At 44.8% G+C, this 26,773-nt stretch overlaps 1 protein-coding gene across 1 annotated transcript; it reads left to right on the forward strand.

Moving 5' to 3' along the window:
• Positions 1 to 1,528: 1,528 nt before the first annotated feature.
• On the forward strand, positions 1,529 to 7,210 carry LOC149320414 (uncharacterized). Its single transcript, XM_089501941.1, has 3 exons — positions 1,529 to 1,657; positions 3,708 to 3,828; positions 6,135 to 7,210. The coding sequence occupies exons 1-3, from the start codon at positions 1,571 to 1,573 to the stop codon at positions 7,067 to 7,069; spliced, it is 1,143 nt and encodes a 380-aa protein (XP_089358067.1). The 5' UTR covers positions 1,529 to 1,570; the 3' UTR covers positions 7,070 to 7,210.
• Positions 7,211 to 26,773: the final 19,563 nt, after the last annotated feature.

The following is a 26,773-nucleotide window of genomic DNA, read 5'->3' on the forward strand; positions in this document are numbered from 1 at the left end:
TGTGCATTGCAGATTCAGCAAGAGCGCGGGGACCAAAGGAGAGGAGGCATCCATGATGCTGGTGACACTGGAAAAGTGCAAGTGGACAAGGATGCCAACACCAGCTGATCACCAGCTGGCAGGAGACCACCATTGTTCTTGGGCAGAGCGGGGGAAAAAGTTTTAAAGGGGCTTGGGCACTTTAAATGTGCCCATAGGCTTTCTGCCGCCGCTGCTTAGCGCTGCAGCTGCGCAGCTGCGCATCCGCCAGCCGGAAAAGGAAAAAAAAAAGCCCCGTTTTTGGCCGCCCGTGAGGAAGCTGCCTCTCTCTTTGCAGCGTCCTCCGAGGTGGCAGTCAGAAACGGCCCCAGGTGAGGCGTCTTCACTGCCCCCCATGTGGAAGCCCCATCTCCTGAGCCACGCCCCCGGGGTGGGCGGTCTGGAGGCTCCGTATTCAGCAGAATACACCTCCAAGACGTCTTCCCCTGCCCGTCTGTATCCCGCCAAAGAGAGAGCTAAAGGGAGAGATGATTGTTTTGATCTGAACCTGTGCTGAGGAACTGGGATAGGGATTATTTATGAGCTTCATTGATTTGTAATGCTTTTATATTTTCATTTGCTTGCTATTGTATTTATATTGTTTATTGATTTTGTTTTGTTTAAGTATTGGTCAGGGGATTGGGAAAGGATTATTTGTATCTCATTGCATTTTCTGTATTGTATTTTCTTACTGCTGTTAGCCGCCTCGATTCCCTGTGATTGGGCGGGATACAAATAAATCTATATTATTATAGGATTATTGGAATTGTCAAAGTGGATATTAAAGTCACCTAGTATCAAAGTGGGAGCTGCATCCGAAAGAAAAAATGCCAGCCATGATTCAAAGTCTGAGAGGAACTGGGTAACAGGACCAGGAGAGCGATAGATAATTGCAACCCAGAGCTGTAAAGGAAAAAAGAGTCTAATAGAATGAAACTCAAACGAAGCGAAACGAAAACAAACAAGCAAGCTTCATTTATATACCGCTTCATGCCGCCTAAGCAGTGTCTAAAGCGGTTTACCTACCCTGCTTTTACCCTTTTAATACTCTCCCTAAATATATAAGGGCTAGAGTTGCAAGTGTCATCAACTTATCAATTCAGTATGGTAAGTAGTGTGCTTGCCTTCATTTACATTGTCTAGAATTCACTCAGATAGAGACCTTTGTTTTTTATTTATTTATTTATTTATTTATTTATTTATTTATTTATATGCCGCCTCTTCCACAGGATTAAATTAAAAAACAATATAATATACAACATACAATTAAAATACATCCTGTCAATTCCCTCCCCACCAACCACACTGCAATAAAATACCATTAAATGATGAAAAGAATTATCTGGAGAAAGTTAAAAGGTAACTTTGGCCCTATAAGGAAGGTCCCATCACAGCCTCAATTTAGTTATTTTGTCTCTCTGTGTAAATTCAGGCATGATTTGCTCTCAGTGACATTTAATAGCCTTTTTGGTGGTCCATGGAAAACAGTAAAAAGGTATGTACATATAGAACGCCTCCATTTGTACTTTCTGCAGGTGTGCATAGATCCAAGATGGTCTTCAAAGGTAGGGAGGAAGGAGAACCAACATTGAAAGCTTTCTCCATGGAAGAAACTGCCGGAAAGATGACCTTGGAACAGGTTAACATTCACCCCTTCCTTCTTTATGATAGAGCCATTGGGAGTTTATTAGACTGGGATGCTGTGGGTGGTCAGATGCTATGGGTGGTCATCCTCTGTCCTGAAGTGGATCAGCTGATCAGTGCTTTCTGCCTCCTTGTCCTTGCTTTCCCCCTCAGTCTATCAGAACTGGAGTGATGGGACTGAGGTTACTGTCAATGGTGGTCCCTCGCAGCATCCATGAGGAGGACCTGTTCTATTCCTTCAATTCAACTTCTGGGTCCTTCAATTCAACTTCCAGGAAGAAGTGGGGTTCACACATCCTTTTTGCCTGGTCTACCAGTGCTTTTACCGTGCTTCTTTTTCCCCCCTGGGTGGTGGTTCTTATACAGGTATCTGTCTGTGTGTGTAGCTTTTCTGTATACTGTGTGGTCCAACTGTTGGTTCAGTTTGCGGAGGTCCAGGACAACCAAACATGGCAATGTTCCTTCCTTTTCTTTTTCCATCGTGAATTGGATGTTTGTGTGGATGTTGTTCAGATGGTTCAGCAACACGGTCGGCTCTTCTTCTCCATTGCTCCAAATGGTGAAAGTGCGATCCACAAATTAGAAACATGTGGGGTTTTTTGGTGTTGTTATTTTCAAAGTGTTCCATGTAAAAGTTTGCTATCACGGGATTCAGAGGGCTTCCCACTGCTACCCCATCTCTCTTCTCTTCTCTTCTCTTAGAATCCATTGTTTCACTGGAAGTAGCTTGTGCTGAGGCAATGTTTGAACAAGGCTGTGATGTCTTTCGGAAAAATTTGTTGGATGAGTTCCACGGTGTTTATTATGGAGACTTTGGTGAACAAGGAGACCACATCAAAGCTGATTAGCATGTATATAATAATAATAATAATAATAATAATAATAATAATATTTATTTCTATACCGCTTTTCCACATTATTGTGGGGGTTGCCCTATATTGCTTTGTAATTGTATGGCCAGAAACTTGGCCAAGTCATATGTGGGGGATCCAGTCTCGGGAAGTAAATGCAGTCCTGGTGGGAGAGGCTCAGATTTGCATAAACTTTGGTGTGTGGTTGGCTAAATGCAAGAGCTTTGATTAAGGTGTTTGTTTTCATGGTAATTTTGTAGATTGGGTCTTGTTTCAGTTTTTTGTATATTGCTGGATCCAGGAGTTCCTTGATTTTTTGTTTGTATTGTTCTGTTTCCAGGATTACTATGGCATTGCCTTTGTCTACTGGCAGAATTATGATGTCTGGGTCCAAATTGAGGTCTTTGATGGCTTTTCCTTCTCTTTTGGTTATGTAGCTAGGTGGTGGTTTTGCCTTGTGCAGAATCCTTGCTGTTTCTGCTATTATCTCTTCTGCTTCCTCCTCTGGGAAATGGTTGAAGGGCGGATTCAACCTGGGCAATGATGTCTTCAACTGGGATTCTGGTGGTCTTTACTGCAAAGGTGCCTCCTTTGGCCAAGAAGGATGTTTTTTCTTTTGAAAGATGCTGCTCTGTTCTTGATGTGTCCAGCGAGGGTTTCAGCTGATCCTTGTGGCATTTGTTAATTTTTTATTTCTGTCTTTCCGTGTGGTCTGCCATATCATATTCCATTTTTCTGTAGGTGAGGCTGTCAATTTTGTCCCAGTCTTAGGTGTTCTTCCTTTGAGAGATGCTGAGGTGGAGTGATAGCAGCTCCTTCTCTGTGTTAGTCAGTTCTTTGTGGGTGGTGTGTATTCTTTCCCATAAACATGTTCCATTTGGTTGTAGATAAGGTTAGCCTGTGGGGATTTTAAGGTCTTTTTTGCTGTGAGAAAGTGTGGTACGGTATCTGTGTCTCTGCAGCGTAGTAGGAAGGTTAGTGAGTAGAGTAGATATGTTCTCCTGGTCCGTAGTTTTTCCAAACCCACAAAAAACTATGGATGCTGGCCATGAAAGCCTTCGACTTCACAAATAGGGGAATATTCAGACTTGTCCCACTCTATAAGTATTCTGAAGTGATCAAATAATATTTTGGATGTGTTCTCCTTCCCTTTTGCTTTGTCACTCTCAGGATGATGGCTATTTTCTATTGCAGGTGACCTTTGCGGATGTGGCAGTATATTTCACATTGGAGGAATGGGAACTGTTGGATCAGAACCAGAAATGTTTATACAAGGAGGTCATGTTGGAAAACTATGAGAATGTGTCTTCCCTGGGTAAGAAATTTGAGCCCATTACACTTCCTATGGAGCTGAGAATCCTTTCATACCACATTGTCATATCACTATGATTCCCCTTTAATTGTCCTGAGATTTTTAGTTTTCTCAGGCACTAGAGCTCTCCAGTTGAGAAGTCGAAATACTCCTCCCTAAACTGCCAATCCTGCAATTTTGAAGAAAGGAACCATGGTAGTTAATACTTTTGCTCCCAAATGTTCCTCAGCACATCCCAGACCTAGTTTACTGAGGTGTTTTTTTTACTCTTCTCTCAGCCTTTGAAGGGTTTGGTCAGGCTTCCAATATCCCCTTAGGAAAAAGGCCTCCTCTAGCCTTAAACTGGCTCAGAGAAGGCCCAGTGGGGAGAAAACCGCACCCACTTCCCCTAAGGGATGTTGGGGGATACTGGGGAGCAAGTCATGATTTCATTTTTTCCCAGGTTATACAATGGAGGGTGCCCTCTGAGATCTCCTGGGTTTCAGTGTGGCTCTCTAAAGGCTCTTCTCTGGAGCCTGACCATAGGATAATACATTTGGAAGAGACCACAAGGGCCATCCAGTCCAACCTCTTGCCACGCAGGAAATCACAATCAAAGCATCCCTGACAAACGGTCATCCAGCCTCTGTTTAAAGACCTCCAAGGAGAAAGACTCCATCATATTCCCTTGAGGGAGTGTATTCCACTGTCAAGAAGTTCCTCTGAACGTTGAAGTGGAATCTCTTTTCCTGTAGCTTGCATTCATTGTTCCCTGTCCTGTTCTCTGGAGCAGCAGAAAAACAAGCTTGCTCCCTTTTCAATATGACATCCCTTCAAACAGGGCTATCATATCACCTCTTAACCTTCTCTTAACGAAACATGCCCTGCTCCCTAAGGCGTTCCTCATAGGGCATGGTTTCCACACCCTTCAGCATTTTAGTCGCCCTCCTTTGGACGCGCTTCAATTTCTCAATATCATTTTTGAATTGTGGTGCCCAGAATTGGACACAGTATTCCAAGTGGGGCCTGACCAAAGCAGAATAGAGTGGCACTATTACTTCCCTTGAGCTAGACACTATATTTCAATTGATGCAGCCTGAAATTGCAATGGCATTTTTAGCTGCTGCATCGCACATTTGACTCATGTTCATCTTGTGGTCTACTTGGATTCCTAGATCCCTTTCACACATAGTCTCTGTCAGCCAGGTGTCCCCCATCCTGTATCTATGCATTGCGTTTTTCCGCCCTAAGTGCAGTACCTTACATTTCTCTATATTGAATTTCATTTTGTTAGCTTTGGCCCAGCTTTCTAGTCTATTCACGTAATTTTTAATTTTGATCCTGTCCTCTGGAGTATTAGCTATTCCCCCTAATTTAGTGTCATCTGCAAATTTGTTAAGTATGCCCCCAATTCTTTCATCCAAGTCATTAATAAAGATGTTGAATAACACTGGGCCCAGGACAGAGCCATGTGGGACCCCACTGGTCACTTCTCTCCAGGATGAAAAGGAGCCATTGTGGAGCACCCTTTGGGTTCGGACACTCAACCAATTAAAAATCCATGTAACAGTTGCCTTGTCTAGCCCAGATTTTACAAGCTTGTTTGCAACAATGTCATGGGGAACTTTGTCAAAGGCCTTACTGAAATCAAGATATACTATATCCACAGCATTCCCTTCATCTATCAAGCTGGTAATTTTATCAAAAAAGAGATCAGTTTGGCATGACTTGTTTGGTGACCAAAATTGGGGTCCAACATTTATCCCCATTCTTGAGCCTTTCTTGTTGATTTATTTGTATATTTATTATCCTTCCTTTTCCACCAAATGGACTTCAAATTGTCTCTTTCCTGCATCATACTCTTTGTGTCAGAGAGAGAGAGAGAAAGAGAGAGGTATTGTATAGAATGGAATGGCAGGGAAGAGATGCTGAAGGTGAAATGCTGAAGCTTTGCAGGAAGGCAGATGGGAAAGTCAGAGAGTGGAGGGAGAATGGGAAGGTGATCAGGTATGTGGGAGCAAGGAAGTAAGGAGAGAACAAAGCAAAGAGAGTCTCCCTCTGTGTTGATGGGATGGTACCTCTGGGAAAGTGCAGAATAGGGCCAGAATACGTCTCTCTTGTATTGTGGCACAGCTGTGAACTTGACAAATTTTAACAACTGTTTGAGTGAACTGGCGTGAACTGCCTAACGTTTATGAAAGGAGGGAAAGGGACACAGAAACTCTTTCTTCTCTGAAGTTTCTTTTCCTACTTGAACTTGCTTATTTCTGTTGTTGACTCCAGAAGTCCTTCAGAAATTCAGTCTTTTCTGTTCTTGAACTTCTTTATAGGAGGCCTTGGAAATCATCAGAGAAACTACACAGGAGAGAAACCATACAACTGTCAGCAGTGTGGGCAATGTTTTGTTCAAAAATCTCACCTTCAAATACACGAGAGAGTCCACACAGGAGAGAAACCATACAAATGCCAGCACTGTGGTAAATGTTTTGGTCACAAGTCTAGCCTTGCAAGGCATCAGAGCCTTCACACAGGAGAGAAACCATACAAATGCCAGGAGTGTGAGAAGTGTTTTGCTGACAAGTCAAACTTTTCAAGGCATCAGAGAGTCCACACAGGAGAGAAACCACACAGATGCCATCAGTGTGGAAAATGTTTTTTTAATAAGACTTCCTTTGTGCATCATCAAAAGGTCCACACAGGAGAGAAGCCATACAGATGCCAGCAGTGTGGAAAATGTTTTGTTGAGAAGTCTTTCCTTATGAAGCATCAGAGTATCCACACAGAAGAGAAACCATACAAATGCCAGCTCTGTGGTAAAGGTTTTGGTCACAAGTCTGCCCTTGTGAGACATCGGATTCTTCACACAGGAGAGAAACCGTACAATTGCCAGGAGTGTGAGAAGTGTTTTGCTGACAAGTCAAGCCTTTCAAAGCATCAGCGAGTCCACACAGGAGAGAAACCATACAGATGTCAGCAGTGTGGCAAAGGTTTTATTCGCAAGTCACAACTTGAGAGTCATCAGACAGTCCACACAGGAGAGACACCATACAAATGCGAGCACTGTGGGAAATGTTTTGATGAGAATTATTCCCTTGAGAAGCATCAGAGTCTCCATACAGGAGAGAAACCATACAGATGCCAACACTGTGGTAAATGTTTTGCTCGCAAATCTCACCTTCAAAGACACCAGACTCTCCACACAGGAGAGAAGCCATGCAAATGCCAGCACTGTGGGAAATGTTTTGTTGAGAGGTATTCCCTTTAGAAACACCAGAGTCTCCACACTGGAGAGAAACCATGCACATGCCAGCATTGTGAGAATGGTTGTGTTCATGAGTCAGACCTTGTGCATCATCAGAAAGTCCACTCTTAGCTACTCTTCCTAATTTGGTGTATAATAATAATAATAATACAGTGGTACCTCGGGATACGAAATACCCAGGTTACGAAATTTTCGGGATACGAAAAAATCCCATTGGAAAACATTGTTCCGGGTTACGAAAGTTTTTTCGGGTTACGAAAAAACTTTTGGTGCTTTTCGGCGCGATTTCACACCAAATCGCGGCTTTTCCCCATTAGCGCCTATGGGAATTCGGCTTGCGAAAGCCTTTCGGGTTACGAAATTGACAGCGGAACGAATTAATTTCGTAACCTGAGGCACCACTGTAATAATAATAATAATATTTATCTGTATACCGCCCTCTGGCAAACCAATCCGGGCGGTTAACAACAGTAAAATATAAAATATGACAATTAAAAACACTTTATCCCTCCCCCCCTTAAGACAGTATTAAACAGTATAATATATTAAAACACAATATCAATGCATAAAAACAACAATTAAAAACTAAAAAACCCTGATATCCCTCTGTTGATCCTCAACCATCACTAAGATGGGGCCACGGGAGGAATGAGGGAATCAGGGAACCTGGGCCGGGATGGTTAATCTGGAAAGGCCTGTCGGAAGAGATCCGTCTTGACCGCTTTTTAAAAGCTGTCTAATGATGTTATCTGACGGATCTCATCCGGCAGGTCGTTCCAGAGTTTAGGGGCGACAGCAGAGAATGCCCTCTCGGAGGTCGACGCAAGCCTAGATTTTAGAGGCTGCAGTAAGTTCCTCCCAGAGGATCGGAGAGCACGGGGAGGATTGTACGGGAGGAGGTGGTCCCTGAGATAGCTTGGACCCAAGCCATTTAGGGCTTTAAAGGTGATAACCAACACCTTGTACTGGGCCCGGAAGCTGATAGGCAGCCAGTGGAGGGACCTCAAAACCGGAGTAATGTGGTCCCTCCTAGATGTTCCTGAGACAAGCCTGGCTGCCATATTTTGAACCAGCTGTAATTTCCAAGTCAAGCACAGGGGTAGCCCCATGTAGAGTGCATTACAGAAGTCAAGGCGTGAGGTTACCAGCACGTGCACAACCGTCTCGAGATCCCTTACTTCCAGAAAAGGGCGCAGCTGGCGTATCAGCCGAAGCTGATAACAGGCACTCCTGACCGTCGCATTTACCTGATTTGTCATCAGGAGCGACGAGTCAAGGAGCACCCCCAGACTGCGAACACAGTCATTGGAGGAGAGTGTGACCCCATCCAGGACTGGAGGTTGCAACCCAATTCTTGGTTTCGGGGCTGCTACCATGAGCACCTCCGTCTTGTCTGGATTCAGTTTCAATCTGTTTTTCCTCATCCAGCCCATTACCGCCTGAAGACATTCATTGAGAGAAGAGATGCCATCGGAATTCGAGGTCGACGAACGAGATACAGAGAAATAGATTTGGGTGTCATCAGCGTACTGATAACACCCAGCACCATGACTCCGTATTATCTCACCCAGCGGCTTCATATAGATGTTAAATAACATCGGGGACAAAATAGCCCCCTGAGGAACCCCACAAGTGAGGTACCTCTTACTGGAGCTACAGGCCCCGCGGGAGTAGCACCCTCTGAGACCTGCCAGAGAGGAAGGACCGGAACCACTGCAAAGCAGTGCCCCCGATACCTAACCCCCTCAGGCGGTCCAAGAGGATGCCATAATCTATAGTATCAAAAGCCGCTGAGAGGTCTAAGAGCACCAACAGGGTCACACTCCCCCTGTCAATTCTCAGACGCAGATCGTCGGTCAAGGCAACCATGGCAGTCTCAACCCCAAAGCCTGTCCTAAAGCCAGTTTGAAATGGGTCTAGATAATCAGTTTCATCCAAGACAGCTTGGAGCTGAAGGGCAACCGCCCTCTCGATCACCTTGCTCAAAAATGGCAGCAATGACACCGGCCTATAATTCCTCATATCCAGGGGGTCTAGGGAAGGTTTTTTCAGGAGTGGCCTAACCGCCGCTTCCTTTAAACAAGATGGAACATGTCCTTCCCTGAAGGATGCACCGATGATATCCGTGAGGAATCTCATCAATGCATCCCCCCCCGGACGGCCAGCCATGATGGGCAAGGGTCGAGAGGGCAAGTTGTCTTCCTCACCTTACCAAGCAGCTTGTCCACGTCATCAGTACTCACAGATTGGAGCTGATCCAGTATGACTACATCGGCGGAGTCACTGGACGCCTCGCCTGTCGACTCTGTTTCAACGGTGGCATCTAAGTCGGCTCTTATCTGAGAGATTTTGTCTGCAAAGAAGTTGTTAAACGCGTCGCAGCAGGCCGTCGTCGGGTTAAGTAAGGGATTTGGCGTCATTTCCCTCACCACCTTAAACAGCTCTGCTGGACGGGACTCTGCAGATGCAATACGTGCAGAGGAGAAGGCTCTCTTCGCTGCACGTATTGCCTCCCTATAGGAACGAAGAAAGTTCCTATGGCAAGTTCTGTCGGATAAGAGTCGAGTCTTCCGCCACCTGCGCTCTAGCCGTCGTCCAAACCGCTTCATCTTCCTCAGCTCTGGCGTGAACCAGGGCCTCCGATTTGGGGCGGGATGGCAAGGGCGCTTGGGAGCGATCGTGTCGATAGCCCTGTTAAGATCGGTGTTCCAGGTGTTGACCAGAGCATCGACAGGATCACCGGCATTCCCAACCAGTAAACCCTCTAAGGCTGTCTGGAATCCAATGGGCTCCATCAGCCTTCGAAGGCGGAGCATTCTAATGGGTCCGCCACCCCCGGTGGGGCAGATATTGGCTCTAAGTTTCGTCTTGACCAGGAAATGATCCGTCCATGACAATGCGGAGGTACTTACCACCTCCGCTCACGGATATTCCTGTTCCGTACTGAAGACCGCATCGAGTGTATGACCTGCACAATGTGTGGGCCCTTTGACCAATTGGGATAGGCCCATGTTTGTCATGGTCTCCATGAACTCCCGAGCTGCATCTGTTAAACTGGTCTCGAGCGGGATGTTGAAGTCCCCCAAAACTAAAAGTCTGGGGGTCTCCAACAGCAGCTCAGAGACCAGCTGTGTCAGCTCAGTCAGGGAGTCTGCTAGACAACGGGGTGGCCGGTAGACTAGCAAAATCCCCAATCTATCCCTGGTCTTCAGGCTGAGGTACATACACTCGAAATGGACTGTATTCCGGACAGGTATCCTGGTCAAGGTCAAGGTGTTCTTATAAACCAGAGCCACTCCGCCCCCCCGCCCACTTCCCCTCACCTGCTCACTGACAGAGTACCGGTCTGAGAGGGCCTGCACCCATATGGCAGCACTTTCCTCTCCCAGCCAGGTTTCTGCAAAGCAAGCCAGGTCGGCGTCTTCATCCAGGAGAAGATCCTGGATGATATGGGTCTTGTTTTTGACCGACCTGGCATTGCAGAGGAGCAGAGTGAGGTTCTGTGGAATGGTTGGTCTGCTCTCCAAGCCATTTCGTGAAACAGAGGGAACTGAAGGCGGGATAGCTTTCAAACAGCGATCCCGTCTTCTTTTGCAACATCTGTTCCCTCTATTCCAGCCATATCTCCCATTCCCCAGCACTACTCCAATGGTCGCCCCTACCACATTCCCGGCCTCAGGTGGGATGGCAGGATACAAGTCCGACAGATTGGAGGAGTATTGATGTTCCCTGGGCCCTCAAAGAGTTCCATAGCATCTGCTTCTCCTCCTTCAACTGGAGCCAGCAGTACCAGCAGGAGGGTTATGTTCCTGGGGCGTTTAAGAGCACCCCCATGTACTATCCCCACTTCCAGTTCTGGCATTGGTGCTCCAAGGAAGAATGGTGGTGTTCCCCTGGGCCCTAAAGGGCCTACAGCATCCGCTCTCCTCCTCCAATCACGGCCTCTACCACCTCCAGAGGGTGAAAAACCCACAAACCCCCGCTCCTCCAGCCTCTGAGTCCCTGCACCGCCGCCACAAGCGCCACCGCCGCTATGGGAGAGAGGATATGTTGGGGCTATTATAGCCCAGCTCTTCCGGCCTCTAGGTCCCTGCGCCGCCGCCGCAAGCACCGCCGCCGAGGTCCCAGACGCTGCCTCTGCCTCAACAGGTTGCTGGGGGAGATGTCCCTGGAGGGTTTTTATGCCCTCCGTGTCCTCTTCCAGCTCTGCTGCTGCTGCTGAGGCTGCCTCAGGGCTGCCAAGGTGATGGTGGTTGGGCTTGAGGAGTCCTCCAAACGGCCCCAGACGCTGCCTCTGCCTCAACAGGTATGCCAATTGGATAATCATGCCCTCTATTCCATCATCCAAGTCATTGATAAAGATGTTGAATAGCACTGGGCCCAGGGCAGAGCCCTGTGGTACCCTGCAAGTCACTTCTCCCCAGGATGCAAGGAAGCCATTGCTTAGCATCCTTTGGATTTGGCATTTCTACTGCATCATCTGCTCCATTTTCCTCAGGTTGAGCACCCTTTTTCTTATGTGAGAAGACTGAGACAAAGGGTGTGTTTAATAGTTCTGCCTTTTCCCTGTCCCCTGTTAGCATTTCACCATGTGTCCATGCAGTGACCCTACCATTTCCTCCTCCTCACTTTGCTATGGATATGGAAATATTTGTGGGGTTAGTGGTATATCTATCTGTGAGATTTCTGACATCATTCCATGTATTTTCTCCCTGTACTCTTTGGCTCTGTGGCATTTCCATCAGCAGTGGGGGAAAAATTCCCTCTAGCTTATCGCATTTCTAGCATTTATTGGTTCCTGATTTATAGATTTATTTTCTCTGGTGTCATGTACTATCTGTACATCATTTTAAAATCATTTTCTTTGTAGGTTTGACATAAAGTTGTTAGTATATCTCCATGAATTTTCCCAAGATTGTAAATCGATGGGTCTTCCTGTATCTTGAGCCCAACGCACCATTGTATGCTTAATTGTTTCCTGCTCTTGATCTAACTGTTTAAGTAGTTTATAGAATTTAGTTATATGATCTCCTTCACAATCAAAAATATTTTGTCCAACTCATTTTTAGTCTTTGTTATTTCTAGGCCTTTCATATCTTGTCTGAAGCATTCTGTTAATTGATTATACAAAAAAACAACAACAACCAGTTTATATTTTGTTTTTGTTTTTGAAGCTGGGCCATGAGTTTTAAAGAATAGTCACTGTTATCTTCCATTAATAATAAATTATTCTACTTTATCCAGGTTTCATTGATATTCTTAGTCCTATAAAGAAATGCTTCCTGTGTGGATGTCCAAGTCGTTATCTTTTTATAACATTGATGCTTAATCTTATACCAAACTTTGATAAGAGATCATCTGAGAAAGAATTGATGGGCAAAGTTTTTATCTACTTTTAATTTGTCGTACCAAATATACGCGTAAAAGCCGTAATGCGTATTGATACTTCCGAGACATAGTAATCTTTCATTATCTAGTTGCACCCAGTCTTTCAACCAGTTTAGAGAAGTAATAGTACAATCTTAAGTTTGGTAAAGCCCAGCCTCCTCTTTCCTTGTCGTCCATCAAGATCTTCCATGTAATCCGGGCTTTTTTCCCCTGCCAAAGGAATCTGGACAATTCTTTCTGCCTCTTGTCAAAGTATTTTTCATTGGATATAACAGGTATATTTTGGGAAAGAAATATGAGTCTCAGTAATATGTTCATCTTAATAACAGAGGCCTTCCCATTAATGATAATTGTAATTTTGTCAATTTCTCTAGATATTTTTTTATTTCCTTCCAGGTTTTTTCGTATAATGTTTTATATGTTATCATAATCTGTTTTATATTCCTTTTAGTTTAGTTCCCTGAATAATACACTCTGTCGCCCCAACAATATTTGACCATCATTTTGACCACTCCCTACTGGTTATTCAACATCTTCGCTTCTTCTTGTCTTGATTGCTTTAACTAATGGTTTTAATGATTTATTTTATAATTCATCATTGTTATATTTAGATATTTTGTTACATATGTAAGGAAGGAGGGGAATTATTTATTTTGTATTGTATTATATTGGGGTTGTATTTTATGTGTGTATCGTTTTTTATTACTGTATTACTGTATTGTATTTTGTTGTGTTTGTAAACCGCCTCAGTCCTACAGAAATAGGAGGGATAAAAATATATTATTATTATTATTATTATTATTATTATTATTATTATTATTATTATTTCTCTTTTGAAAACAGCAAGAGGTCAATAGGGTTGGGGCTGACTTTAAAAAATAAAGATGTAGGATTACAAGTGGAAAGGCTGCAGTTTGAGACCACTTTAAGTGCTGCGGCCCCTCCTATGGGATCCTGGGGCTGGGGGCTTTGCCAGGCCTTTCTCCTGCTCTGCCCAAGAGGGCTGGTGCCCCCCAAAACTGCAGGTCCCAGGGTTTTGCAGGAGGGAGCCCTGGGAGTCCAAGTGGGGTCCAAGTGCCTTTATTCCTCCAGGGGAGAGGCACCCTTGGCCCCACAGCTTGCTCTCCCTCTGCCCTATGTCCTCCCCTTTGTGTGGGAGGGAAGGCGGAAAGGGCCCTTGGAAGGAGGGGGGGCCTGAAGGACTGGGGAGGGAGCAAGGGGGTCCCCATCCCAAAGGGGGAGGCAGGAACCGGGACTTCTTCTTCCCACTTCTTCCCACTTGGGACACAACAAGGGGGACTCTCATTCTCCTCCTCCAGCCCCATTTGCGGTGTCCCTCGTCCAGTGTTGCTAACAAGCCTCGAAGATATTCCCCAGCAAGTTTTCCCCAAACCCCCAGAATTCCCCAATATTACCTGGAATATTCAGTCAAAATCCCCGGAAAGTTCCCGTAATGTTAATATGGCGGATCTTTTGCAAATAAACGTAACCCTAATTGAATAAAAAATAATTGTAACTTATTTCAACTCTCAAAATTCCCATTGAACCAAACAAAGAATCTTTGGTCCTTCTAATACTTTTAAGATATTTATTTTGACATGAAGGGGGTCCAGGAAACTTTGTGCTAAATAGAAACCTCTTAGGCTGCAACCACACTGCAGAAATAATCCAGTTTGTCACCTCTTTTATTGCCCTGGCTCAGTGCTATGGAATTGTTTTGTGAGACATTTAACCTTCTTTGTCAGAAAACTCTGGTGTGACAACAAAGTACAATTCCCAGGATTCCCTGGCACTGAACCAGGACAGTTAAAGCGGTCTCAAACTGGATTATTTCTGCAGTGTGTTTTGGATCTTAGTTATTAAAAATGCTCAAGGTCCAATCCTCCCTCCATAACTGTCATCTTCTGGCTATGAGGGAGTTGACCAGGCAGCCCAGTTCCATCAGGGCTAGCCTGGAAGAAGAGACTCCTCCTTCCATAACTCTCATCTTCTGGCCTATGGGGAAGTTGACCAGGCAGGCCCAGCTCCACCAGGGCTAGCCTGAAGAAGAAGAGCCCTCCCTCCAGTCCCTCTGCCTTGGCATGCTGGACCTGATCCCCTCCCCCCCTCACCATTCCCTTCTCCTTTTGTGTCGTGTCGTTTAGATTGTGAGCCTGAAGGCAGGGAACCATCTATTATCCCCTCTGTTGTAAGCTGCCCAGATTCCCAGTAATTGGGCGGCATATAAATAAATCCTATTATTATTATTATTATTATTATTATTATTATTATTATTGCTACAATGTGGGAGTGCCCTCTCAGAGCCCCTGGGTGTCCAGTGTGGCTCTGAGACCATACAAGTGCCAGCAATGTCAAAAATGTTTTGCTCGCAAATCATACCTTATGAGACATCATAGAGTGCACACAGGAGAGAAACCATACAAATGCAAGCAGTGCACAAAATTGTTTGCTCACAAGTCACATTTGGAGAATCACATTAGAATCCACACAGGAGAGAAACCATACAAATGCCAGCAGTGTGGAAAGTGTTTTGTTTTCAAGTCAGTCCTTGTGCATCATCAGAAAGTCCACACAGGAGAAAAACCATATAAATGCCAGCAGTGTGGAAAATGGCTTGCTTACAAGTCACACCTGGAGAGTCACTTAAGAGTCCACACAGGAGAGAAACCAAACAAATGCCAGCAGTGTGAGAAATGTTTTTCTGGCAAGTCAGTCCTTGTGATTCATCAGAGAGTCCACAGAGGAGAAAAACCATACAAATGCCAAGAGTGTGGGAAATGTTTTGCTTGTGAGTCATCCCTTGTCCACACATGACAGAAATTATACAAATGTCAGCAATGTGGAAAATGTCACACCTTTTGAGCAGGGTGACCAGATGTCATAACCACAGAGGAGGACAAAGCACCACAAGATGAAGGGCATTCAAGATAAATGCAGGACATTACAAAACAAATGCTAAAAACAGTCATATAAATATAATTTCATTTAATATGGTTTATTTATTGCTGTATTACACATACCATATTTTATGATGTACTTAAATGTATTTTCTGGTGAACTTATCTTGGTTAAAATGTCTTGTTGGCCTATACTTACAGGACTCTGAGCAAGACAAATGATTAAAATTGTACTTTACATGAAACAAACTCTTGACTGAATCTACATTTAAATTATTCCTTTCATTTGTCTATTGTGCTGAAATTAAAGGGAAGCAACCTTTCAGCATTTGCATTGTGTCCTGGCAGTGAAAAGAATTATTCTGCCATTTTAAGTAGTTCTGAGTGGCCTTTGTCATATTTGCTATTTTCCAAATATTTAACCTACTTGTTACATGACCTGTTTCCAAGGTCTGTGTTGTTGTGTTCAAGAAACTTCTTCAAATTACACAACTGGTCACAGCATCTTGCATCATCAATCATGACCCCCTTTTCATTTAAAAATGTGTTTCCATATCTTTCATTACAGCCAATTCTTCATATCCACAGGGGTTCCATTCCAGACACACACACATAGCAAATTCCACAGGACCTCGCATCCTGTTCTCAGTGACAGTGTGGCATGCATGCAACCGCACCACATGCACATGCCTCCATTGGAAGAACGGTGAAGGGCCACCTGGAAATGCTCCAATCTGTAGATAGTAAGCTGAAAGGGAGCAGCTGACTGTAGTACCTTTCTTTCAAATCCCTCCATTTGATTTGATGTTCTTTTGTTGCCTGTTTTATTGAATCATTTCCTGTATTGCTATGTATTTTATATGTATTATCCTACTAGAGAGGCAGGCTAACTCCAACAGGCCTCCCTGGAAGAAGTTTACCCATCCATTAAGAAGCCAAGCCCTCCCTCCAGTCCATCTGCCTTGGTCCAGGCCTCAGAGGTAGAGAAGAACTGCTGGCCCTCATCCCCTTCCCCTCCACCACTCCCTTCTCCTTTTGTGTCATGTCTTTTTAGGTTGTAAGCCTGAGGGCAGGGAACTGCCTAATTAAAAGATTGTATGTACAGCGCTGTGTAAATTTACAGCGCTTTATAAATAAAGGTTAATAATAATAATAATAATAATAATAATAATAATAATAATAGTGAAAATCTGTAAATGAGACACTCCATTTCTTTTAATAACCATATAATTCCCTGTAAAAAGATACTGCTTCCTGCATAAAGCAATCTACTTTACTATAAAATCCCTCTTCCCCTTGTTGTGTGTGGATGCATTTCCCATTAGCCAGCATGGCAATGGCCAGAGTGAAAGCCCCACTGGATGTCCAAGCCCTCTCCTGCTAGGTTTGGACTGCACTTCCCAATAGTCCCAGCCAGGAGTGTCAACGGCCAGAGTGGCAGCCTTGCTAGATGTCCAAGCCCTCCTTTGTTGGTTTTGGACTCCAGTTCCCATCAGCCCCAGCCAGGAGTGACAACAGCCATAATGGGAGGTCCACTAAATGTCCAGGTCCTCCCTTGCTGGATTAGGACTGCAGTTCCCATCAGCCTTGGCCAATATTCCTGATAGCCAGAACAAGAAGTGAATTACACCTGTAGGTCACCATATTGTAGGGAGAATGCTAATGAACCTCTCCCCCCACCATCTGCTTCCTTCTCCTCCCTGCCCTCCTCAGCCCCCAAACTCCATTGGGCAACAGCCACTGCCTTTGGTCTGGCTGGACTCCCAACCCTCAGCTCCACAACCCAGACCAGCTGGGATTGACCACAACTGAACAAACTATCATCTAAAGTTATATTTCTGGGCATCCAAACTAGCATTTGGAGGGGAGTGCCTTACATTAAACACACCAAGGATTTGTGTAAAGAACAAAGTCATCTGCCATCTGGTATGGACAGTTTAAATGACACGTGGACAATTCATCGACACTGGAACCATGCAAGTCTCTTTCTTTTATAGGCAGAAACAAAACAGGTAGGAAAAATACAGCATGCCAGCACGGTTTGGTTAATCCGTGCCTTGACCTTTGAATTGGGTACTTTGTAATAGTTAACCTGTTTTCTTCCACAGATGGGAAGAGCCAGATTAACTTTGCAGTTTATATCTAACTAGTAGAAGAGTTCTCCTGTTTAATCTGTAAGACAAGCACTCTCATGTTTGCATGAGGGCAGAGCATTGTCTCTTCAGCAGTTATGGGAAAAAGTCTCCTACAGGTTTGTGGGGGAATGCCCAGAGCACCTCCACCCATTTCTGGACAATGGCACTATTTGTGTTGGTGTCTTCAGTGGCTGGGAGCTCAGGAGAATGTTCAGGTGAAGCTTCCAAACTGGATGGTGGGGCATGTTTTTCACAGAATGGGGGTTCACTATCTTGGCATTAGATGGCAATGGAGAAGATTGAAACTCAAATGCAGAACCAGGCACCTGGCAAGCAGAGATGTGAAACAAGAACCCTCAGCAAGGCTTCTTTGTTAGGGCAGGAAGGACATCATGCCACTTGGCTTCTCTATGAATCCATTGGGAGAGATGAGTAAGGAATGGTGTTGTTGTTGTTGTTGTTACAGTATTATTATTCAGGCTCCCTTTTCATTGTACATCCTGGTCATGGTGGGGGGGAGGGAGGATCCTGTAAGGTGAGAGTATCTACAGTGCAGAACAGACCAACCTGGCACACCCCACAACCCTAGTATGTTGCAGCCTCCCGTCCACATGGGGGCCGCCATGATGAGGTTGTGCACACACCACGTCCAAATGGCACAGGAAGGAGCTCCTCCACCTGAGAGAAGGCTTTGCCCACCCAGGCTAGACTCCGAAGAGAAGGGCCGCAGAGCGGCCCCTCTCTTTGGAGCCCAGCTGGGTCGGGAGCCAAGCCTTCTCTGAGGCGGAATATGGTCCTCCGCCTGAGAGTAGGCTTCGCCCACCCAGGCTAGACTCCAAAGAGAGGGGGCGCAGCAGTGGCCTCTCTCTTCGGAGCCCAGCTGGACGGCAAGCCTTCTCGGAGGCAGAGCCACGCAGGACCTAGCCAGTGGGCTCGCTCCAGAGAAGGAAGCCGCGCAGCCATGGCCTCCTCCTCTGGAGACCAGCCCACTGGCTAGGTCCTGCACGACTCTGCCCCGAGCCCTCCTTCCCAGCAAGGCCTAGCATGGCAGCTAGGCCTTGCATTACTGCCACTGCCGCGCTAAAAGCGTGGCAACTAAGAGGAAGGAGGTGGTGGCCAGGAGTTCCGGGAAGGCTGCCATACCTGTGACGGGAGGTTCAAAACGGTTGAAAAACTGAATGTCCCGCCTAGAACCAGGATATGGCAAGCCTACCTCTGCCACATCACACTGTTGACTCATTTCAACTTGTGGTCTGCTAGGTCTCCTACATTCCTTTAGTATGTAGTCTCCTTAAGCCAAGTATCCCCCATCTTATATCTGTGCATTTCATTTTTCATAAGTGCAGTAACTTACATTTCTCTGTGAAGTTTATCACACTGAGGTTTATGCAGTTCAGATCTGGGGTGACTCCTGGTTCACCAACGCAAATTCAAGTTATAACGTGACTGTTTTATCACACCTGATTGCCCTTCCGAATCGAGGGGGATTCGAATCCAAGGCAAGTCACGTGATGCGGATTCATGCAAAGCAGAGTGAGTGCACATTGTATTACCACACCAGTACATACCATGCGGATTCAACTATTCGAATTGGGACCCTTGCACATGCTCAGTGGGAGTCTGAAAGCGTCCTGAACCTTTGCACTTCCGGGGTGAAGAAGGGAGCCTGGCTCCACTTTCACATGAATGCTAGCTGCGCCTTTCTTCCTCCCTTCTATTTTCCTATCTCTGGCAGCCAAATTCAAACGGGGCCTCCGCATCTGAGCCCCCATCCATTTCAGCCACATCTACATCTATTCTCCTGTCATTCTCCTCATCTATTTCAGCTATTATCTACATCTATTCTCTTGTCATTCTCCTCATCCATTTCAGTCACATCTATATCTATCCTCCATGTCAAAGCCCCCATCCATTTATTATTATTATTATTATTATTATTATTATTATTATTCATTGCAAAATAATCAGTGTAGAAGCTGCACATTTACTTGGAAGTAAATTCTTTGGATCTGAATGCTAGCCTCACGTGAAAGATTGCATCATGTTCTATGGGCTTTAGAGCCCGTCTTGCAACCAAACTAGAACTCTTTTTTGGGAAAACATGTCCATCTTGGCACCCACACTAGAAATCTTTTTTGGGAGATCAGGTCCATAGCAGGGCATCAGAAACAGCCACTTTCCCCCTCTCCAGCATGTCTCCTGTTCACAAAACATGAATACATTCATTCCTCAGTAGCTCTCTGCCCTTTCCCCAGCATTTCCACTGGGGAAACCGCATTTCCCCTCGGCAGCAATGGAAGCGGGAGGAGGGGAGTACTGGAAGCAAATGGGGCAAAATTGCAGCACGGCATCATGAGAAATGTAGAACCTTGGAGGTTTCGAGGGTGTACCAGGACGGAAACAAAGTTGCATTCCACACCAGACCAATTCGGAGTGACATCGAAGTGAGCTTGAAAGCGAATTTTGTGATTTCACTTTCCCCCCCGAATGCATCAAAATGAGGAGTCAGTTTGGAATCACTGTGGAAGCACCACAGAAGGAGCGCCCATAGAAAGAAATCACGTCTGATAACACATTCATGTTATGATGTGAATGTGCATCGTTGGACATGCACTGACGTCAGAACTGAGCCGCAAACCCCCTAAAAAACCTCCGTCTGATATACTCCTGTGTTGAATTTCATTTTGTTAGCTTTGGCCCAGCTTTCCAGTCTATTCACGTCATTTTGAATTTTGATCCTGTCATGGAGTATTAGCTATTCCTCCTAATTTGGTGTCATTTGCAAATTTGATAAGTATGCCCCCTATTCCTTCATCCAAGTCATTGATAAGGATGTTGAATAGCATGGGCCCAGGACAGAACCCTGTGGGACCCCACTGGTCACTTCTTTCCAGGATGAAAAGGAGCCATTGTTGAGCAATCCCAACTCAAGTGTGAATGACCCCAATTTAAACTGGTTTGGAGCCCAGTTTAAAATGTAGTGTGAATGGCGCCTAAAATGAAAAATACAACAAAACAAAAAAACCCTTCCCTCTTATCTCTTTTCCAGAGTGAAAGTGGCCCTTTTTCCCTGCTCCCATATGAGATGCAGTTCAAGCAAACTCAGCAGAAGCCTCTGAGCAGCAGAGAGGGATATTTAAAAAAATATCCAGGAACCTCACAGGAAATTTGGAAGAAGTGGGAATCTTCAGTGCATAACTGAACAAGATTTCTGGAAAAGGCAAATTTTTGCTCCTACTTCTAGTTCAAAAATAGGCAAGCTCTTCTGTCTGGATATGATGGAAAGGCACTTTGCCTATGTGCAGCTAAACACTTTTCCAGGCCAGGTTTTTTTTTAAAAGGACCCTGCTTGCTATGATGAGATGGGGTTTGTAGCAATGTAGGGAGGGAAGAATACTAAGGATTTAATCAAAAGGGTGAAAGAGAGGGAGAAAATCAGTGAGAATTCATGGTCTGTCAATACAGTGGGCCCTTGGTATCCATTTGGGTTTGATTGCAGGGCTCCTGCAGATACCAAATTCCATGGATGCTGAAGTCCCATTATATACAATGACATATAAAATGGCAAAACCAAAGTTTGCTTTTCGGAATCATCATCATCATATTTTCAAGCCAAGGATGACCGAATCCTTCCATACAGAGGGCCAACTGTATATGTATTTAAAGCTTGGGAGATATATCTGCATTCACTGAATAATCACTGTCTGTATAATCACACACATGTTAACTTAGACCTAAATCCCTTCACAATCAATGAAGCATGTTCACACTTTTAATGTAGATAGGATCAACCCCTTTCAGAACTGGATGGAGGATCATTTCTGATTTGGAAGGTACAGTGAACTAAATCTGGATGAAATTTCCCACTGAATTAAACCCCCCCCCCCACCATTCCTATCCATCCATATTTAAAAGATGAAAAATGCAATCCAACCAATAAAAGAACACTTCTAGTGATGCTGACAGAGAATGTTTAATAGGAAAGAAGAAGACATGAAACAGTTACCATTGTGAGCAAAGAAAAAAAACATGGAAAGAAAACTGAATGAAAGAGCCCAAGGCAAAAACATAAAGGCAAAGCAAGACAGATGGATTCCTTCCAGGTGGAAGCCCTTAATGTCTGCTGGAATCATCCAAGGTCCATGAAGGGAAGAGGTATGTAAGTCACTCTTTTTTTTAAGGTCTTCGAATCCCCTGCCAAATCTGTTCAGCTTGGCTTAAGCATAAGTGATGGGAAAGGTCTACAGCTAAGAAACAAGGCAGGAAAACTAAGAGGAGGAGAAAAAAGAATGGGGAAGGATAGGCATGAAAAGCGGAGAACTTGAACCATAGATGGGCCAAGCCTAGGAGATCATCAGCCGTGAATCTGAATCATGGATCATTTTTCAAGTATTCTTTTCCATTTCTCCAGCGATCACTTTCTTGTGTGAGTGGTGGTTCAGTCCCAGACCAAAAAGGCTCAGCCTCCTTCCAGATTAGATGATTTCTAATAGTATATCTATAAGATCCATCACCAGAGACATCAGGGGAGCTGGCTGTCCTGGTGACTCGACATATGGGGAAAGACTCCCCACGCCAGAACTGGCAAACCCTCTAGAGGTCATGGCAAGAGGAGGAGGAATCTGAAATGACATTTCCACAGAGATAAGCCCTTTTACCACTTTTCAGTATGTGAGAATCTTGATTCCCCAACCACCATGATCATCTGTGTCCCTCCCCTCTCCCCCCATCTCTCACACAAACACACTCTTTGCAATCATGTGTGTGGTGTGTGTGTGTGTGTCGCAAAACATGTTTTATAGCCATATTTTCTGTTATTTGCTGGATTTCTGGTACCCTGTCAGCCATCTTCAAAAGGAGGCCAGGTGGAGAAATAGGAGATACAAATAAATTTCTCCTCCAACGCATTCAGATTTGTTTTGTGGGTTGCCTCATAATTGTATATATTTCGCAGCATGCTTTTGCGGGATTGAGGTGATGACTTCTGTAGTAAACCCAGCACTTTAGATGCAGAACTTATGAATAAAACAATGCCTCTTAAAGGAAGAGGCAGAACAGTCAAGGTCCAGAATTCAAAGACATAGCCATGTTAATATGGAAGACCAGTATGCAAAGAATCTTCTAGCACTTTTGAGACTAACTGAGCAATAGACTTGATAGTATAAAATATTGTAGACTTGGTCTACTTCCTCAAATGTGGAAATAGGCGAAGGGTGCATGCAGCTATACTGTAGAAATAATGCACTTTGTTGCCACTTTAAGTGCTGTTGCTACATCCTATGGGACCCTGGGATTTGTAGTTTTACAAGGTCTATCTATATTTCTGCCAAAGAGTGCTAGCAGTTAACAAAACTACAAATCCCAGGATTCTGTAGGATGGAGCTACAGCAGTTAAACTGATGTCAAATTGCTTTATTTCTACAGTATAGAGGCACTTCTAGTCTATGAACACTTAAACTATGTCTTTTGCTCCATTAGTCTCGAAAGTGCTACAAGATCTCTTTGCAAGCCAAGGTCAAGCGCAGTGAAGAGGTATCACAATTCCCCACACATCAGTTAAATCACTGCTGTACCTTAACACAAAAAGTCATTTGGGGGGCAGTTGCACTGTTGATTAGGGCCGGCTCAGCCATATAGGCCACCTAGGCAGCTGCCTAGGGCAGCAAAAGTTTAGGGGCGGCACTGGTGCGGAGGCCGAGAGCCCACCAATCCCTGGGGCGCCACTCGCGACCAGGGAAGAGCGAAAGGCGCCTGGCTGGGGGCACGCGCGCACAGCTCAGCCAATCCCAGGGCACCACTCACCCTCCTGCTTGCCCTGCCCCCTTTTGCTCTTTGCAGGGCCAGAAGGAGAATGAGTGGCGCCCTGGGATTGGCTGGGCTGTGTGTGTGCGCCCCAGCCAGGCACCCTTTGCTCTTCCCTGGTCCTGCCCCCTTTTGCTCTTTGCAAAGAGCAAAAGGGGGCAGGGCCAGCAGGAGGGCAAGTGGCGCCCTGGGATTGGCTGGGCTATGCGCGCGCACCCCAGCCAGGCACCCTTTGCTCTTCCCTGGTCCTGCCCTCAGCACAGCCAAAAAGGTCAGGTAGCCTGCTGGCACGCCAGGTGGGTCCTCCTTTTCCAGGATGCCTCCTCCTCCTCCTCCTCCTTTTCCGTCCCAGCCTTCCCTCCAAGAGCAATTGGAATAAATAAATAAATAAATAAACTGCCCTGGCTCAGTGCTAAGCGATCCTGGGAATTGTAGTTTATTGTGATACCAGAACTCTCTGACAGAGAAGGTTCAATGTCTCACAGAACTACAGTTCCCAGAATTCCCCAGCACTGAGCCAGGACAGTTAAAGCAGTCTCAAACTGGATTCTTTTTGTAGTGCACTTTGGAACTTGGCTGCCTTCTCACATTGTGGTTGTTGCTCTTGTGTGCCTCCAAGTCATTTCCAACTTATGGTGACCTCATCCTGGGGTTTTCTTGGCAAGATTTCTTCTATCCTCTGAGGCTGAGAGAGTGTGACTCGACCAAGGTCACCCAGTGGGTTTGCTTGTCTCAGCCAGAATTAGAAACCTGGTATCAGAGAATGCTCCAATGCTCAGAATGCTCCAAGGCTTCCTTGCATGCGCTGTTGTTTTTCTCTCTCTTTTTCTGTCTTCAGTGAATTAGTAGTTGTGAATTTGGGTCTTGGCATGATAGGCATGTCAAAATGTCCTCCATTTTGAGCATGACTGAGAAACATGAATTTATGTGGTTTTTTATTAATGTTTTTGGCTTTTAGTTGGTCGTGTCCTCCATTTTTCTTGAATGTCCTACATTTTGTCCTACATCATGTCCTACATTTTTCCACCGGGGGGGGAGTGCCAAAATATTTCTCGCCTAGAGTGGCCAAATACCTAGAGCCGGCCCTGCTGTTGATAAATTACAAACATGAGGGCAGAACCTAAAACAATCTGTGGTGAATTTGTGACTGTATTTCATGAGAAACTGGAGCATGTCCAAAAAAGGGCCACCAAAATGGCAAAGGCCATGCACTATAAGGAACGACTTAAGGAGCTGGGGATATTTAGCCTGGAGAAGAGAAGGGTAGCCCTGTTTAAATATTTGAAGGGATGTCATATTGAGGAGGGAGCAAGCTTGTTTTCTGCTGCTCCAGAGAACAGGACCTGGAACAATGGATGCAAACACTAGGAGGAACTCCTGACAGTAAGGGCTGTCTGACAGTGGAACAAACTCCCTCGGAGTGTAGTGGATTCTCCTTCCTTGGAGGTCTTTAAGCAGAGGATGGATAGCCATCTGTCAGGGATGCTTTGATTTAGATTTCCTGAATGGCAGGGGATTGGACTGGATGGCCCTTGCGGTCTCTTCCAACTCTACGATTCTATGATTCCTAGGAGGAAAGGAGGGAGGGTGGGTGACCCACTGCTTATGAGATTTCTCATCTTTCTGGTGACTTCTATCTCCTTCCCTTCACCCCCAAAGTGGTCTTCCCAGTGGAGTCCACTGGTCTCTCTAGTGGAGGGTCAGGAAGATCACAGCACCATCTCATCTTAATAATCCCTCTCTTCCTAAATCAAGGTGGCGTAGGAGAAAATCTCTCCCACTGGATGCCAATTGGGGGCCTCATTCCCACTACCTTTTAAATCGGATCTCAAATCGATTTGAACCAGTTCAAACGACCCTGGTTCCCACTCAAACCAAACTGCTGAAGCGATTCTGAGAGGGGGACCATGCGCTAGACCCATTTAACCCACGTCTTTTTGATGCTGAAACTTTTGCGTCTTTTTCAATAAATCGATTCTGCGCAAGTGTGAACCAAATGCAGATCGGAACTGATTTAAATTTGCCCTTCGGCCAGCTGGAGCAGGTCCATTTTGACACACAGGCGTTAAAGGAATTACTATAAGGACAAGCTGGGATATTGGACCATTTTAAAGATTTGCTACAATTTTTTCTCCATATATAGTTTTATCTTTTTAAACTATGTTTTAATCTTTTAATATCTACCTGTTTTAATACCGTAATCATTTAATTCTTCTTAATGTACTTTTTATTATAAATGTTTTTAATAATGCTGTGAAGCCGCTCTGAGTCCCAGTCCTGGGAAAAGAGCAGGATACTAATACTAATACTAATAATAATAATAATAATAATGGTGAAAGGAATCTGGCCAAGATTTCCTTTTCTCCCTCCACAGCCAGTGATATTTATTAAATGTAAAAGTGGCTTTGCCACCACCTTTATAAAGACCTCTCTTCCCACTACCAACATCTCTCTGTCACTAATTCCTTAGACATATTTCCTTCAGAGTCAGTCCTCTAGATCAAAGAGTTTCCCCCCCATTTCCTGATCTGACAAGAGACAGAGTTCAGGATGACTTACCTGCAGCAGAAGATCTGAGCAGAGCAAGGCAAAGGAAGGCAGAAGGTGGTGCTGGAAAAGTGAGAATCGCAAGAGCTTATATACAGTTCTTTTTCAGCCTTGAAGGCAGGGGTCAGTGATGCTGGCATTAATTTGGTAAATTGCAGGTCATCCCAAATTGTTTAAGATGTCTGTCATTCATTGTATAATTATGAAGACATCTGGCAACAGCATAACTTGCCCCAAAATAATTGCTTTCATGTTCCAGGAATACGTGGGTTTAAAATGTGCTTAGAATACTTTGATGCATCTTTGCTTTACTGTATCTTTGTTGTCCCTCTAATAGGCCCTGCAGTGTTTTTGTTCATTAACATTCATTCTGAACAGCCAGCTGTGTAACATAAACCATCAATTTGTAGGTTTTTATAATTTCCACACCAAGCTGTTCCATTCTATGGGAGGCTCCATGGCATATTTCTGGCAGGGATGTAAGAACAAAATAACTCACAAAGTAAAGCAAAGTAGGGTGCAGGAGAATGTGTTCCAGATGGAATTGGTTTTAATGCCTCACAACGTTCCCTTTCGCATGCAAGATGAATCCTACCCCTTACAAACCATTCATCAGTCCTTGTGGCCTAAAGGTAAAGCAGGGAGCATTCTACCTGATGAAGAATATGGTATAATGGAGGTTTACAACAGAGATTGGACATTTCTAGTACCGAAGGTAGCACAGATGAAATTGTAGGTGTGGAATTCAGGGCATACTGCCGATAAAGGTCATCTGATACAAGAGCTGAAATGAGGTCTGTAATGCCAAGTGCTGAAAGACCTGCGAAATGTAAATGTAAAGGAGGTTAACACACTTCTACAAAGTGCCTTGAGTTGTTTGTCCTGGGAGTTTTCTCTGCCTGCTGTTTTGACAGTCCAAGTTATCACACAACAGAAAT

Source organism: Sceloporus occidentalis, unplaced genomic scaffold (assembly GCF_023333645.1).
Source record: "Sceloporus occidentalis isolate IW3139 unplaced genomic scaffold, rSceOcc1.0.p SCAF_1, whole genome shotgun sequence".
NCBI classification, from domain to species: Eukaryota; Metazoa; Chordata; class Lepidosauria; order Squamata; family Phrynosomatidae; genus Sceloporus; species Sceloporus occidentalis.